Raw genomic sequence first — 18,411 nt, 5'->3', positions numbered from 1 at the left:
AGTTAATTATAAAAAATCTTTAATTATAAACTAACAGTGTATAAATCAATACCATTGTAGGTATTTGCAAGTTTCTATACCAAATTCATGTAAAAAATAAACAATTCTTATTTAAAAATTGAATATTATACATTAAAGGATTTGTTGAATATTTTTTTTGAATACTATTCACTAAAACACATACGAAACAAACACTAACTTGTACAATCCCATCTACCACCATACTTAATTAATATTGGTAAGAAACCTTCCATCCCACAGAAAGATAATGGCAAAACAAAAAAATCGTGTGAAAGGAAAATAATTTGAGCGACCTTGAACGATGATGGAGAAACATACATATATTGAGTAAAAAAATACTGATTTATGTTTTGATAGACAATTAACAGGTGAGAAAAAAGGCAATAATTGTTTTGAGATAAACAAGGGAAATAAATATTCTGTTTGTTATGATTTTCCTTATTTTATGCCTATTATTAATTATCATTACTATTATAAATTTATTTGTTAATTAATATTTAGTCTTTTTTTTTACTTTTTTTATTTAACAAATGTTATAGCCCATAATTATTTAATGTTAAAATTTGAAACATAAAGAATAATGTCATAACTAGTACTCCCTTTGTTTAAAAAAGAATGATCTCATTTCCATTTTAATTTGTTTAAAAAAGAATGACCGCTTTCCTTTTTTGGTAACATTTTACTTTTGGCTTTCCATGTGGCATGTTTAAGACCACAAGATTAAGAGCAATTTTGTACATTTGACATAGCTTTAATTTAGGATCACGAGATTCAAAAGTCTTCTTTAATTTCTTAAACTCCGTGCCAAGTCAAACCAGACCACTATTTTTGAAACGGAGGGAGTAATATTTAGTCTTATATATGTCAATTATAATTTTTTCACATTTTATTATATATTTTCGTTCGTTTCAGTTTATGTGATACATAGGTTTTTTAGGGTCTGTTCGGCCATGCGATATGGTATCATGATATGATATCATAATATGAAATTATGAGATCAAATTGAAGTTTTGTTTGGACATGCGATATGAAATTTTTGTGTTGTATATTTTCGCATAAACATAAGAATCTCATAAGTTGTAAAACTATTAAAATATCCCCAATTGTTTATTCAATCTCACCAAATAAACAAGAATTTATAAAATCGCATAATAAATTATTACAGAACTATTTGTTCTCCACTTAAGTAATTGTTTCATCTAACTTTAATTCAATAAAAAAAAATTGAACATAAATTGTAGTGTACCAGTCTTTAATATAATCTTCCCACATAGTACGAACAATTTCTTCACGTTGAATTTGTATTTCTCGATCATGTGACCGAGAAGACGAGCCAACATTGTTACTTTGAACCATTTGTTGGTCAATATCATCTGCAACTATATTTTCATGCTCATAGACCATAAATATTTCATCAGTCCTTTGGTATTCTCGCAAATAATTATGTAACACTGCACAAACTATGACAATTTTCACTTGTGTATCAATATTATAATGGTTTGTTTCAGTATTCTAAATCTATTTTTCCAAGTTTCAAAAGTCCGCTCAATCACATTGCGTAGAGATGAATGCCTATAATTAAACAATTCTTTGGTATTTTGAGGCTCTCTTTCACTTCCTCTGCAATCTTGCAAATAATAGCGCAGTTCTTTGTATGGAGCTAAAAATCGTCTGTATGGAGTTAAAAATCGGTTGGTGTGAGTTAAAGTGACTATATGTTGGTGAGAATAATAAATTTTATGTCGGTGAAAATAATAAATTTTAAAAAGTAATGTTGTGATTATAAATTTTATTTACATATGAAATAAATGGTTAGTAGATATGAATGTGGATTGTTTTAATAAAATATAAACTTGTGAATTAATTTTTATATTAAAAATATCTCAAATCATGATATGGAATTCCCATATCATGATTTTTGGAGAATATGAAATCACATCTCATGATATGAAATCATGCGATGAAATCAACGTAAAATCGCATGTCCAAAGGTTGATTCAATCTCACGAATGGCTAAACGCCTACTCAATTGTTATAAAAAGGAATAGAGAAAATGGGAACCAGTCCAATCAGAACTCAGAAGGTGGGCCTGTCCTTTTTTGTGTTGTGGTGGACCTTTAATCATGTGATATATATATAGTGAAATATAATAGTCCTACTATTGTTTTTTTTAAGTTAGGTAAGTGGACATATCTACTTTACTCTTATCCATTTTCGTCCATCAATTAATTTCATGTCCTTCGAAAATTCAAACCATATCTTATACAAGTTGTTTAATTTCTTGTTTGAGGGGGTGGTGGTTGGGTATGTGATGATTGAGGTTTGCACGAGGACACTTAGAGAAATGACAAATAAATATATTGGATTAAATTTTGACGAATTAAAATATTTTCAAGTTTATTGAATAAAAAGTATAATTTAAGTCTAATTTAATTTTAAAAATTAATTCAAGAAATATGAATTAATTGTCCAAAATTATTATATAAGAAGACAAAATATCATCAATACAATACCATCAAGACAAAATACAATCGATATACATATGGGATTACAAACACTCCACTTTCTAGGTTTGATAACTAGCTAGAGAGTAGAGCGTGGACAAGAAAAATGAGGGCTTAACATCAAATAAAACAAGAGTTGGATGAGTTTGTCTCGATTTGTTATTATGATAATTAAGAAATGAATATTGACTCTAACTCAATTTGAGTGTGAGTTATGCTTATTATTGAGTCTAAACTCTAAAATCTCTTTCTTAGTTACTTTCTCATTATTATTGCTTGGATTTTGAATTTACCACTAATTTTAGTCAATCGTCAAAGAATTTTGTTTACTGTGATTTGGTGTAGTGTTTTTACGTTGGTGCTTTTGTTGCTCGTACTCCATGACCGACGAAATTAATTTTTTGAAATATATGTCCAACAAAATTATCGAGTAGTGATCAAATACATTGCACGTTGCACCTTGCCATAATATATTGAACTTGTTTTCTTACCATGCACGTACCATGCATGATGCACATTTTTGGAGTGAGTAATATAGCTTGAACAAAGAAACGTAACGTGCTACACTGACATAATTTTTAAAAGGTAGAAAAGAAGTTACTTTAGTTTGTACTTGTAAAATTTCGTATGTCGGAGAATTTAAACTAGTTATCCCAGGATTAACTATCCTGGGGTTAGTTATCCTGAGATAACTTATTCTACCATGTATATAAGATAACTTATTCCATTACTATGCTATAAATGGTGGGATAAGTTATCTCAAACATGTCATTCAAACAAGACATCTAAATTTTATTTCAGAACTATTTTTTTATCTCAAATTATTTATGCTTATCCCTCACACCAATCGAGCCCTAAAAGTCAAAAGAGTACTGTGTAGTGTGTACTATATTACAACAAGTACTTAATATATACGTCCTCAAGTGGACCAAACAAAGATCAAGATCAGAATTTTTAAGGCTTGAATAATTGATTTTTCTTATATATATATATATATATATAAAGTAATTCTCTTTAGGATGGCAAAGCTTTTTGTATATATGTGCGGATTTTCCTTAAGCTACTTCATTAAAAATTTTATAATTATAAATTTCATAATAGTGTATTTCATTTCATAAACAAATATGTCTATTTAATTCAAGATGTTATATATATTACGTGTAAAATATCTAACATTAATTAGGACTGCAAATAATGTAAAAACAATAATTCATGAAGATCACAATTTTCACGAGGTATAGTAAAACTATAGACGAAATTGGTGCAGAATTCAATGTATGCCAATTTTTCTAATTTTGACAACAAACCTTCATGATTACGTACGATTTTGTATGCAAATTGTGTGATCGTGGGGAAAAGTTTCACGTCAGATGAAAAAAGGATTCTCTTCTCGTGAGTTAATTTTTGAAATAGAATAAGGTCCAGATTTTATTTATTTTTATGTTATCAGAATAAGACTTATTTTAATTACTGTTCATTGATGTTAGATTAATATATAAAATTCCCCACATATACATCAAATGTCCCGCCTTGAATATAAGATAGGGTCTCCAAGATTCTCACAGCAGTTGAAAAAATAATGGGTGGTTTACTTATATAAATTTGGACAATTCTTTGTTCATTAACAAACTAAATTGGATAATTTTCGTTAACATTAGAAATCAATATTTTTTTTAAAAATGGATGACACAAGAAAGAAATATATGTGCCAAAAACTAATTATTGAACAACACAAAAGATAATAAAGGGAGTTGATTTTTTTTTAAGTTAAGTTTGTATAAAATAATCAAATATGAATTTTGAAAATAATAGATATTTGCTGTTATAACAGATAAAAGATGATATACTAATGTAAAAATTGTTTGATAGTGATGAATACATATTATATTATTTTATTTGTGGCCATTTTTGCTTGGCCATAAGTGAATAGCTTACGGCATTTATCATTTGAAAAAAATACAACCAAACTAATGGTTGGATAAGGTGATCGAATGTACTTTTAATTTATTCTAATTGTCTGCAGATCAGATTGGGATGAATATTTTATTTAGAAAATAATATAAGTTGGAGATTAATTCTTTGTGGAATGCAATTTAATTTAGACCACTTAGGCGAGTTGGACTGCTAGCAGATACTGATTTTAAAATTTAAGTCGGTGGATATGAAATACTATTACTACACCTCATCCTCATTTGTCATAGTATATACAATAAGATGTAAAACTCATACAAATACACAAATAATAATAATAACAATAATAATAATAAGATGTAAGCAAATATTATCTGTAATTTGTGGATTAGAGAAATTGTTTCCGATAAATCCTCAATTTAAAAAAAAGTTATTCACGTAAGGTTGCAAGAAGAAAACAAGATATTAAAAATATCAAGATACATATACAAGTAAAATGAATCAACAAATGATAAAAACTTATTGAAAATGAGAAATTATAGGATTATTTTATAATTTGTGAGGTGATACATATTAATTGAATTTGTGAAGCAATGTATACTTATTAAGAAAAAAATTTAAGAATATAATTTAAATCATACATTTTATTATTGTTCTTTATGAAAACATAAATATAACTTTGTATGAGTGCAATTCATCTCCTAGTAAATGTATCGAACTTCATTAAAGGAAAAGGCAATTATGAAAAAAAATAATCAAACATTCATTTTAAACTTTGAACAATTCAATTATTTTAATTAATGAAAAAAGACCCAAAACATGACTTAATATGAAATAGAGGGAGCTGTACAACTTTACTATTGCTAATTTACAAATAAATAAATATTTTTAATAATATACTCTCTACATCTCAATTTATATGACACATTTTTTTAATCTATTAATTTTTTTTTACTTATCTATGATTAAAAATAAAGTAATTTTTAATTTTGTTTTCTTACCCTGAATACTCTCTCCGTCCTTTTTAGTTTACTTGAGAGATTTTTACTTAGTATACCTATTAAGAAAATAATGACTTTTAGTTTACCATTTTACTCGCTATATTTTTTAAAGACAATAACTCTATATTAATAAATTAAGAATTTAATAGGAATTTTTTTTTATCATTTTCAAAATTAAGAAGTAAAAATGAAATCAAATTAGAAAGTACTTGACAAGTATATGGAGATAAATATCTAAAATTTAATTTTAATTTTAATTTTAAAAAATTCTTGCATTTTGTAGTTAGTCAAAGGAGCGCAGAATAAATTGGAGATATATTGATTATTAGGTGCATGAAACTCCCGAAAGTGATCATTTATTAAAAAGTGTTTGGTCAAATAAGACGAAGGTCAATGTGCAAACGTGTGCACAATTAATGCCAAACGCCCAAAATAAAAGGTAATCCTACCTTCACTAATTTAACTTATTTTCCCAAAAATAAAAAAATAAACCTATTATTCTTACACAAAAACAATATATCTATTACTCCAATTAATTATAACATGTCCATGTTTTCAATCAGACATTTTGTGTTTAAGTTTTACGAATTAAATTTAGAAATATAAAAAAATATTAATTTTAAACTTAATTCTATCTCAAAATTAATTTAATAAAAGAAAATAATTATCCAAATACTAACTTATGAAAAAATGATTATTTAAATTTATATAAGAAAGATCACTGATCTCATCGATATAATTTTTCTTTTTCATTTTTTATATCAATTAATATTACTTTATCTATCCAATAATAATTGTCAACTATTGACTTTACACAATTTAAAAATCATAAATAGAAGGATAATTTTATTATATCACTATTTGAATATAATAAATATAATGTCTTAAGAAATATATAATTAATGATAAGGATAAATTAAGAGCTGAATATAAAATTACCTAATTTTATAAAGTGGATAAATATCATTATATATTCCAAAATAATAATGGACAAGTGTTGTTAGACGGAGGGAATAGTACAAGGAAGGCCAACCTCCAAAAGGTCCATTAAAGGTCGGCGCAAGTGTAATATATTAGTCCCAGCACAGCAACAAAAGAAAGGTGTCACATATTGTTACTGTTTTTACATTAATTAATTATTAGTACTACTACTACCTTTTTTCGACCCAACTGGATAATGATTTTAACAACAAATTGCTTGGACCTAAATTCATCTGTTCAAAATTTGACATGTGTCTGCTTAGTGGAGCAATAAATATCATCTTTTTACCTCTACCTTTCCAAAAGTTATAACTTCAGTGTTCTTACACTAAGCTAACATAGTACTCCCTCCGTCCAACAAGATGGTTGGACGGAGGGAGTATGTTATTTTTTAATGTTTAGTATAAAAATTATATGTTGGTTCGAACGAATTCATTGTAAAAAACTTTAATATTGTGTTTTGTTTTTCTAGAGCTAACCTGCTGTAAATATAAATCAAATATAATTCATTAGAGTCAACAACTGCTGATAAAAAAGAAACAATAAAATGAGAAACGTAAAAGGGAAAATATATAGGGAAAGACATGATTTTAGAGATAATAGAATTATTAAAATCGAAGACACGTGGCCTGATAAGGGGCATTTCATGGTTCTGAATTAAATAGGTTATACTACTTTTCTTGTGTTCCTTCTCTATCTCTATAGATTTTGTTACTCTTATTATCTGGTTGGATGGTTGTTACAAATTATGAAATAACACATCCAATTATATTGTATTAGTTTGATGATAAAATGTTTGAATAAATTGTATTACTCCGTATTTTTTATTATTAAAGTATGAATTTATAAATAATAAGGTAATTAAGTACATTATTATATTAGATTTATATTGTTATTTGATTATGATTTAACGATATATTCAAATATCAATCAAAATAACATTGATAATATGAATCCCTCCATCTCAATTTTTATGATATAGTGTTTAAAAATATGATTATTATTTTTATAATGTTGCTAATGTCATTAGATATTTATTAAATAAAAAAATATTTTATTTTCCTTTAAATCAATTAAAAAAAAGTGTCACTTAAATTAAATCGATTAGCAGAATACAACAGGTAACATCCATCCAAACAAGCTGTTAACCTTAAAGCTGGGGTACAGCAACAAAAGAAAGGTGTCACATATTGTTACTGTTTTTACATTAATTAATTATTAGTACTACTACTACCTTTTTTCGACCCAACTGGATAATGATTTTAACAACAAATTGCTTGGACCTAAATTCATCTGTTCAAAATTTGACATGTGTCTGCTTAGTGGAGCAATAAATATCATCTTTTTACCTCTACCTTTCCAAAAGTTATAACTTCAGTGTTCTTACACTAAGCTAACATAGTACTCCCTCCGTCCAACAAGATGGTTGGACGGAGGGAGTATGTTATTTTTTAATGTTTAGTATAAAAATTATATGTTGGTTCGAACGAATTCATTGTAAAAAACTTTAATATTGTGTTTTGTTTTTCTAGAGCTAACCTGCTGTAAATATAAATCAAATATAATTCATTAGAGTCAACAACTGCTGATAAAAAAGAAACAATAAAATGAGAAACGTAAAAGGGAAAATATATAGGGAAAGACATGATTTTAGAGATAATAGAATTATTAAAATCGAAGACACGTGGCCTGATAAGGGGCATTTCATGGTTCTGAATTAAATAGGTTATACTACTTTTCTTGTGTTCCTTCTCTATCTCTATAGATTTTGTTACTCTTATTATCTGGTTGGATGGTTGTTACAAATTATGAAATAACACATCCAATTATATTGTATTAGTTTGATGATAAAATGTTTGAATAAATTGTATTACTCCGTATTTTTTATTATTAAAGTATGAATTTATAAATAATAAGGTAATTAAGTACATTATTATATTAGATTTATATTGTTATTTGATTATGATTTAACGATATATTCAAATATCAATCAAAATAACATTGATAATATGAATCCCTCCATCTCAATTTTTATGATATAGTGTTTAAAAATATGATTATTATTTTTATAATGTTGCTAATGTCATTAGATATTTATTAAATAAAAAAATATTTTATTTTCCTTTAAATCAATTAAAAAAAAGTGTCACTTAAATTAAATCGATTAGCAGAATACAACAGGTAACATCCATCCAAACAAGCTGTTAACCTTAAAGCTGGGGTATAGGGGGTTTTAGGGGTGGGGGTGGGGGTGGGGGTGGAGCCCAAAAATGGTCCTCTGCTTTGCTGGCTTCAAGCTCTCCATTGTTGTTTTTTAATGGGATTTGTCTGCTCTATGTGACCATAGTTTTCAGTCTGTGGCCTAATTGAATACTAATAACACTACTTCTCTCTCTATTTGATCACTCTATTTTCCACTATTTTCTTTCTTGAATCTCCTTCATCCTCAAAGAAAAGTTTAGAGAAAAACAAACAAAAAGATAACTGTTGAATACCCACTTTACTTTTCCTTTGATTTGATTTGATGGTTTCACAGATCTAAACCCCTTTTCACTTTCAGATCTTCAAAGGTGAGTTTTTTTATTTCCCTTTTGAACTTATCTTATTTATATTCAGCTATATTTTACTATATGAAATTTGGGTAGTCAAGAAAAAAAGTTGTCTTTCTTTATCTTGTTTTCAGTTGGTTTTGAGATAGTATGTGTGATTCTTGAAATTTAGGTAGTCAAGAAAAAATTGTCTTTCTTTAGCTTGTTTTCAGTAGTATTACTTTTTCCTTTGCCAAAGTCAGACCTTCTGGATTCAAACTGTCTGACCACCATATTGTACTATATTGAATGACTACTTTGAAAGTTTTCTGTTTGTATTTTTGTTGAATTTTCCATTTTTAGAGTAATTTATTGTCATGTGTGAAACATTATAAGTACACCATAAATCATTTCTTTGCATTTGCATTAAATTCAGTGTTAAACTGGAGGTGGCTTCTTGGTGTATCATACAGCAAGTTTTAAGATTGTAATACTTGTCAATCTCATTATTTTCCTTTATCTTACTTTTGTCATTGGTATTGTTGGACTTGTAGTATTATATTACAACAAAGGCAAAGTTGAGATTTTTATGAGCAAACTTAGAAGTGAGTCCTGTCAAATGTGGAGACATAATTGGATGGTGTTTTGGATGAGATGAGGCATGCCATCTGGATTGATGAACTTCTTGAGGGCCTGTTTTCAGCCAAGGGCTGATGGACTTGTTCATACAAGTTCTTCAGATTCCGGTGGTCGTCAAGATGGGCTTTTATGGTATAAGGATACAGGACAACATGTAAATGGCGAATTTTCTATGGCTGTAGTCCAGGCTAATAATCTACTGGAGGATCAAAGCCAAATTGAATCAGGGTGCTTGAGCTTGCAGGATTCTGGACCATATGGTACTTTTATTGGAATTTATGATGGGCATGGGGGACCTGAAACTTCAAGGTTCATTAATGAACACCTGTTTCAGAATCTCAAGAGTGAGTTCTTCTAACCAATTTGAGTAATAGCTCAACTTTTTACTCCCTCCGTTTCAATTTGTTTGTCGGGTTTTGACTTGATACGGAGTATGAGAAACAAAGAATACTTTTGAATCTTCTAAAGACATGTAGAATGTACCAAAATGCCTTTTAATCTTGTGGTCTTAAATATGTTACATGGAAAGTTGAAATTAACGACTTGTCAAAAAATGAAAGAGATACTCTTTTTGAAACGGACTAAAAAAGAAAGTAATTCAAACAAATTGAAATGGAGGGAGTATATCTTTTACAGCTAAAGAGGTTGAATTTTAACTGTTTCATATCTGTCTTCTTGTTACATTTGATATTTAAGAATGTCCAAGTCCTATAAGATTATTAAGAACCATTTACTTTTCGTAGACTATTGTTTAAATAATCAAGTATTAAGTATATATATATTGCTATAGCAGCAAGGTTTTTTTATTTTTTGGTCATTTTGATGAATCTATATTTCTCTGTGGAATAATAAATGCAGTGACATGGATAGTGAGGATTCATATAGCCGACCCAACTTGCGTTTGATTGAAGCATATTTCTTTTTGTTGTTTATTATTGTGTGGAATATCATGGGCAACTATGTATGATTTTTGTCCCTTTTTAAGTCTTCACTCAATGGCTTTCTCCAATTTGTGTAGGGTTCACATCTGAGCACCAGTCTATGTCTGTTGAGGTGATTCGGAAAGCATTTCAAGCAACAGAAGAAGGTTTCCTCTCTGTTGTGACTAGACAATGGCCGACGAAACCACAGATTGCTGCTGTTGGATCATGCTGTCTTGTTGGAGTTATCTGCAGTGGAACCTTATATGTAGCCAACCTTGGTGACTCGAGGGCAGTCTTAGGGAGACTTGTTAGATCAACTGGCGAGGTTCTTGCGATTCAGCTCTCTGCAGAACACAATGTGAGCATTGAATCTGTAAGACAGGAGATGCAATCTTTGCATCCAGATGATTCACAAATTGTAGTTTTAAAGCACAATGTCTGGCGTGTCAAGGGGCTTATACAGGTAACTTCTATTCCATTTTCCTTAGCAGTTTCTGTTTTATGTTTGCTCAACGCAAAGTACCGATTTGATCTTATTATTAATGAGTGTTCTTTCAATAACAATATACACATTACGCCTATTACTAATTCATACTACACTCTCCCCCTAATCGTTTATGCCTTTTAGAACTTTAAGATCGGGGTGCTCCCAAGGCCTAGCTCGAGTGGCAAAAGGTGGAGGATTTGTGGCTTAGGTCGCAGGTTCAAGCCCCACACCATGCAAAGCGAAGCCCGGTATTTAAGTGGAGTAGGGTAGAGGGGCGGGTCCCATTATCCACCGAGTTTAGAAGGCTGTGATTGGTCCAAAGGGCGGGTCACAGACGGATTTCTCGGTTATAAAAAAAAAAGAACTTTAGGATCGGGGTTTCCTATGTCCTTGTATTTTCCTTTTCTTGGGAGATGTAGGAAACTGCCATTCAAGTAGCCTATATAGTACTATATGTTTTTGGTTCATTGACTTTGAGTTATGAACATTTCTTTGCTTTCACATATAGCAAATGAACGTTTGTCTAAGAGTGACACAAAGTTGAAAAGTTTAAATCTCGAGGTTTTAATGGCAAGCGATTCTTTTTGGAAAGAAATTCTTCATAAACAAGATTATTTGAAGAAACCGAAATTGGAGATTCTTGGTATTTACTTGACTACTTCAACTTGAGAAATGAATGGATAAAAAGAAGTATAAAGTACAGAAACCCCAATAATTTGGGGGCAAATTACATCCTATCCTGAAGGTTTCTCAAATTACAATAATCCCGGATTTTCCAAAACTCGCGGATGCATTGCTCCTTCGCCTGATACATAGCAAATGGTACATAAGTTATGTATCAGATATGTAAGTTATGTATCAAATACATAACTATAACTTAGATTCATTCTAATTTTGGTTTGAAATAATTGGTGTTATGTATCAACAATAACATTTGTACCAGATACATTGTACACAAACAAAATTGTAATCTATCTTATAGAGGTGGAGTGGTGTATCGGATGTTAAGAGAGAGAAGGAAAAAGGGATTTTTTGTAATTTATTCAAATGGTAGGGATTTTTAGAGATTATGTTATCTTGAGTCATGTAATTACATAATTTTCCCTAAAAAGAAACCGTTAAAAGAGTATTTCTAGATCTAAACGCTTCCTTTCCACCACTTTATGAGGTGGAAATGGTACCCTTTTCTGTGATAAAGGTGATAGACGTGATATCTTTTTGGTAAAACAAGTAATTTTACTGGTTGTGTTTATATTTACATGTGTAAAGGAATATTTGTTGTTTATGGAGAGGCTTCATTATTCTTTTCAGTTTGATATCTTTGACTCTGCGACTGTGTGATATTTAGCAGCAGATATAGTATCTTTAAGGTATGGCCAAATGCATAAGCAATATGAATTAGAGTAGCAGACCTAAAATATTTTTAATTTCAACTTTTTAATCAATTAGTAGGAACAGCATTTGAGGCCCCATCATTTTTCGCCTTCTCCTAGTAAGTCGGCAGCGACAGTCCGATTAGTATGTTAAATATTATATTGGAGACTCTAGGTTTCTCGGCTGACATTTGGAACATGATTATGTGTCCATATAATCCTGAATAATCATTTTTTTAGAGTTATTATTGAAACCAGAATATAGAGCTGGCAGAACAATGATATGGTCATTGAAGTAATAAACAACAATCACCAATTTTAAGTTTTCTGTTATGTGGTAAGGTTTCTGTTGCAGAAACTTTATATCAAAACAAGTTCATGATAAGAAGGATTACCACCTTATCCAAAAAGCAAAGTAAGATCGCCATGGCACAGGAATATAAAAAGAATCGCCCGAGAGATACTTATATGACTATAAAGAGTAGGGAAAATTCAAGAAAATTAGTTACTGCTGGGTGACTTAAGGGTCCTTCATTCAGTTATACTTCTTTATATCTTTGGTGTAGCTCTAATTAAATGTTATATATCCTTTTAAATTTTTAAAAATCCATCCATATGTTTGGAAATTGATACTCTGCCTTTTTTTTGTATTGTAGTACTCTAGTCAGCTTAAATCGTACATTGTATGAATGTCTTGCGAACAAGGGAGCTACCCTCTTCCGGGATGTTGGCATAATTTTTGGATGGTTTAGAATGGAAATATGAACCTCAATTTCTTACATGTTAAATAAATTACTATTTCATCACAATCTATATAAAAGAAAAAAAAAAAAGCATTCTTAGGAGCCGTCATGACACTGAGTTTCTCTCCTTGATGGAGCCTGCAGCTAGACCTTAGAGAGCTAGATTTATTTCTCGAAGTGTTGCAGATCTTCTGGTAAGGTATTCCCTGTGCTAATTAATGGCTTTTGACATTCATTAGCTGTTTCAATCTTTCAGAAATACTTATCTTTTACTTGTTAATTTAATGGGGTACGATACTTTCTTTAGGAAGCACATTTAGTAAGGTTGTGTCTTTCATGACTCAAAAAAACTTTGATCTGCACTTAGGATGACTGAATACTTTATTTTGCAGATTTCAAGATCCATTGGTGATGTGTACTTGAAGAAATCTGAATTCAACAGGGAGCCATTATATGCTAAGTTTCGCCTTCGAGAACCATTCGGAAAGCCCATATTGAGCGCAGATCCAGCAATTTCAGTGCACCATTTGCAACCTGACGATCAGTTTATCATATTTGCATCGGATGGTCTCTGGGAGCACCTAAGTAACCAAGGAGCAGTTGACATTGTACAAAATCACCCACGAAATGTAAGATATCTACCTCCATCATGCTTCATGGACCTGTCTAGTGTTTTGGCTATTCTACCTATAGTGAAGCAGTTTTTTTATTCCTCAACTGTTGTTGGCTCTTTAATCCGTTCATTTTACTCATTGACATCCTGCTTCTCTCTTTGGTAACTGGTAGTAAATAATCTAGTGCTGCAGTTGCATTAGAATTGATTACATTGTATCTACGTTTCTTTTAGGCAGGAGAAATTCATTATCCTATCTCGACTGAAATGCCGAGCTATAGTGTAGTGTCGATTGCATAAATTCCAATTGAGTCTCTATAGCTTTTATAGTGTAGTGTCGTTTAGTCTAGATATATAGTACAAAAGCTATATGTTTCTAAACTCCTTGAGAAGTTGAAAAAAAGAAACAGTGGGATCAACACTTAAAGAGGCTTGTTTCGCCACTTGACAGGGGATAGCTAGAAGGTTAGTGAAAACTGCACTACAAGAAGCAGCAAAGAAAAGGGAAATGAGATATTCAGACTTGAAGAAAATCGATCGTGGAGTTCGTCGACATTTCCACGATGACATCTCAGTAGCGGTTGTGTTCCTGGACTCGAACCTTGTGAGCCGGGCTAGCTCTGTCAAGAGTCCTAATATTTCTGTTAAAGGAGGTGGCATTAGTTTGCCTACAAAGACTACCCCAACATAAAGTTGGTGCAACTTTATGAAGCTGTTGTTGTACTAATATGTATGTTGTGAATACCAGGTAGCTTCAAGAGCAGGCCAACAATTTTTTAAAAATGTAATCTAACTGAGACTAGTACTTGCATTTAGTTCCTGTGCCTAAGAAAGGTACTGGAAGAAAAAAAAAGTATCTTTACAAATATCACTTTGAGTTATTTCCTTCTTGCTTCTATTATTTCTCCACCTTTTTCTTTTCCTAATTTCGTTTGGCTTTTGTATAATTATTATTATACTATTATAATTTCATTTCTTTTATCTTTTTGATGGGACATTTTGTTTTGTAAAGAAGCTATATTGGGATTGTAATATGGGAGTTAAATAATGACAAAATTATCAATAGATATATTTTTATTGTTAGATGTTGGATTTGTTGGACAAAAGATGACATATATAAATATAGATAGATTTTAATTTTGGCTGTTCTTGGATATTGGAAGGACTCTGAAACAGGGAAATTTTGTCATTTGTTTTTTTATTTTATTTCAGCATTGTTGTTCTATATTGTATCATTTGCTATAAAACTAACATCACGATTATGGTAAAACTAATGTTGGGATTGTTTATATATCACAAAATTTTTAACCAAGTACGGAATAAAATAATTCTAGTTATTCTTTATATCCTTGTAAGTTGTAACTAAGCAACCAATAACAGTATGTTTCTGGCTGTGATTTATAACCGAGAGGTTGATTATGGAGGGTATGCGAAGAGGTAGAAGTAAGTCAAAAAATGTATTGGGGAGATAATTAGACATGAGTACATAACATACTTGCAAGCGGTAGTTTATTGAGGACATCATTCTAGATAAGAAGATATGAAGGTCAGTGATTAATAAGGTAGAAAGATTGTAGGTTGTCGAGCATTGTCTAATCTTCCTTATATGTTTTGTTATTAATACTCACATACTGTCTTATTCTTCAGTTCTATTATTAAATGTTGTTTTCTTTGTTTTGGGTATCGTAACATGTGTTATTACTACTGTTACTCTTCTCCATGACTATTTCACAATGAGTTGTATTTTTCTTACTTGATTTTATTATGTTTTACTTGAATGGATATAGGTAAGACGGCGCATACACCACTCGATTCAAATTCCACTAAATATATCATTATTGTTGTAACTCTCTATACACCAAAGGTGGGGGGCAAAGTCAATATACTAGTGATAAGTTCAGCAAATTTAACTTTAGTATAATTTTTATATTTATATGTATACATAATTTATTCAAAGTTCGATAAATAAAAAGAATTATAATTTAAAATTCATAAATTAAAAATCTGGATTACAAGTCCCGGTCAAAGTCATAATTTTAACTAGGACAAATGGAGTACTTTTTTAAAAAAATATAAGTTAAAATTAAAAACACTACTGTCGTGGAATAACTTTAATAGCAGTATCCAATTTTATTTTGTAGAATTGAGAGAACTTCTTTATTGTTTATTAAAAAGATTAAAATATATACAAATTGTCAGAATGTCAGGCATATTCCCCCCACCACAAGAAGACGTTCTTCATAGTATGCAGTAGTCAGTCAGGTTAAAAAAATATAAAAGTAATTTAATACGTTATATTTTAGTAAAAACCATGTACATTAAGAAATAAATAAATGTAATATAAAGTTTATTAAATAATGTCTCTTGAAAATTAGACAGTATTAAGAACACAGATTTATAAGATTATAATTGAAAAAAGATATTGTATTAATTTTATCGTGATTTTTTAGCATGAACATTTTATTTCTGCTTTTATTTTATTTTTCTAAAATGTAATAAATCAAAGGCTCAATTATCAACGACCCCATGATGGTATTTTTCTGGTAAAAGAATGATTATTTTACTTGTTTTTATGGCTGACTAACTCCTGTAAAAGCCCCTACTTTATTGTTTTTTTTCTTTATAAAATCTACTTATCCAATGGTTTGTAAGATCATTTCCAATCCCACTCTATTTTACTCTTTATTTTCTATATTTGGAGAGTAAAATAAAGAATTGGGTCTCTTTAGGGCATCTCCAACCCAATCCTCTATTTTACTCTCCAAATATAGAGTTCTCTATTTTTTCAGACAACCAACTCCAACCCAATTCTCTATTTTACTCTCTAAAAAAGAATCTTTTTCTCTCTCCTCAATATTATATTATTATTTCTATTTCATTATTATTTTCTTATTTCATGATACACATCCTTTATTTCCTTTTTTCCAAATAATCACTTTATATAATATTCATGTAATATAAAAATTTATTTTTTCAAATTCATTACTTAATATAAAATTATATTTTTCCTAAATTTATAAATAACATAAATTGCAAGTTAATATTATATAATATACAAATTAATGGACAATTCAAATAAAAGTGAAATTATTAGTGAAATAGCATGATTCTTGTTTCATCGCGAATTAATTATTATGTTATGTATTGTATTATATTGTTATCTTGTATTTAAATTATCATATTATGTATTGTATTTTCAAACTAAAGTCTTCATCTTATCATTTTAATTTTGTGTATTCTTTACAGTGAAAATTAATAATAAAATCAAATTATATTATCGACGAAAATTTAAAAAAAAACTATTAATTCGGGATGAAAGTAGTATATATTAAATAATATATTTTTTAAAATGTTGTACTATATTTAAAAAGAATTACAAATATTAGAAACTTATTTTTAGTTTTATATGAAAAATAATATGTTAATTACAAATAAAGGAAATAATATTACAATAATGAAAAAAAGTGAAATAGAGAAGTGAATAGTAGTTCTCCAAATTTGGAGAACTACTATTCACCTCTCTATAAATAGAGAATAGAGAGCTTTTTAGAGAGTGGTTGAAGACCCAATTCTCTATTTTACTCTCCAAATATAGAGAATGGAGAGTAAAATAGAGTGGGGTTGGAGATGGTCTTGACTCTCTAAAAAACTCTCCATTCTCTATTTATAGAGAGGTGAATAGTAGTTCTCCAAATTTGGAGAACTACTATTCACTTCTCTATTTCACTTTTTTTCATTATTGTAATATTATTTCCTTTATTTGTAATTAACATATTATTTTTCATATAAAACTAAAAATAAGTTTCTAATATTTGTAATTCTTTTTAAATATAGTACAACATTTTAAAAAATATATTATTTAATATATAACTACTTTCATTCCGAATTAACAATTATTTTTAAATTATTTTTTTTTTCAATTTTTCGTCACTTTAAGAGATAATTTGATATTATTATTGATTTTCACTATGAAGAATGCACAAAATTTAAATGATAAAATGCAAATTTTAATTTAAAAATACAATACATGACATAATAATTTAAATACAAGATAATAATACAATACAATACATAACATAATGATTTTTAAAATCACAACAATAATTTAGTAATCTAGTAGGTCGTTTTCAGATATAACAATATTCGAAAAAAAGATAGTGTATGATCTAGAGAATTGTTGTGTTTGTGATTGTGGTTGTGCTTGTTGATTTCTTTTTAAATTTTTTTGTAGTTGTTCTTTAAAATTTACAATAAAATATAATTTTATATTAAATAAAGAATTAAAAAAATATACTTTCATATTACATGAAAATTATATAGGGTGATTATTTTGAAAAAAGAAAGAACGGATTTATATTATGAAATAAGAAAATGAAATAGAAATAGAAATAATAATATAATATTGAGGAGAGGAAAGAAGATTCTTTTTTAGTAGAGTAAAATAGAGAATTGGGTTGAAGTTGGTTAGAGAACTCTATATTTGGAGAGTAAAATAGAGTGTAGGGTTGGAGATGCCAAAGAAATAATATTGACACGTGTTGTGATTCAATACATCCAGGGGTCGTTTGGTACAAATAATAATAATAATGGATTAGTAACGCATGAATTAGTAATGCAGAGATTAGTAATGATATGTTTATTTTAATCAGGTGTTTGGTTCATTGTTTCCCACCTCATCTTGTGATTG

General features: G+C 29.0%; 1 protein-coding gene across 1 annotated transcript; it reads left to right on the top strand.

Annotated features, from left to right (window-relative positions):
* The first annotated feature begins 8,700 nt into the window (after window positions 1-8,700).
* On the top strand, window positions 8,701-14,625 carry LOC102583079 (probable protein phosphatase 2C 46). The gene is made up of 5 exons (XM_006367810.2): window positions 8,701-8,988; window positions 9,501-9,929; window positions 10,604-10,971; window positions 13,504-13,740; window positions 14,176-14,625. Exons 2-5 carry the CDS (start codon window positions 9,608-9,610, stop codon window positions 14,413-14,415), a joined length of 1,167 nt encoding a protein of 388 aa, XP_006367872.1. The 5' UTR covers window positions 8,701-8,988; window positions 9,501-9,607; the 3' UTR covers window positions 14,416-14,625.
* Window positions 14,626-18,411: the final 3,786 nt, after the last annotated feature.

The sequence above is a fragment of the Solanum tuberosum genome, unplaced genomic scaffold, assembly GCF_000226075.1.
Source record: "Solanum tuberosum cultivar DM 1-3 516 R44 unplaced genomic scaffold, SolTub_3.0 scf01011, whole genome shotgun sequence".
NCBI lineage: Eukaryota > Viridiplantae > Streptophyta > Magnoliopsida > Solanales > Solanaceae > Solanum > Solanum tuberosum.
This window is presented reverse-complemented; position numbering and strand designations above follow the sequence as displayed.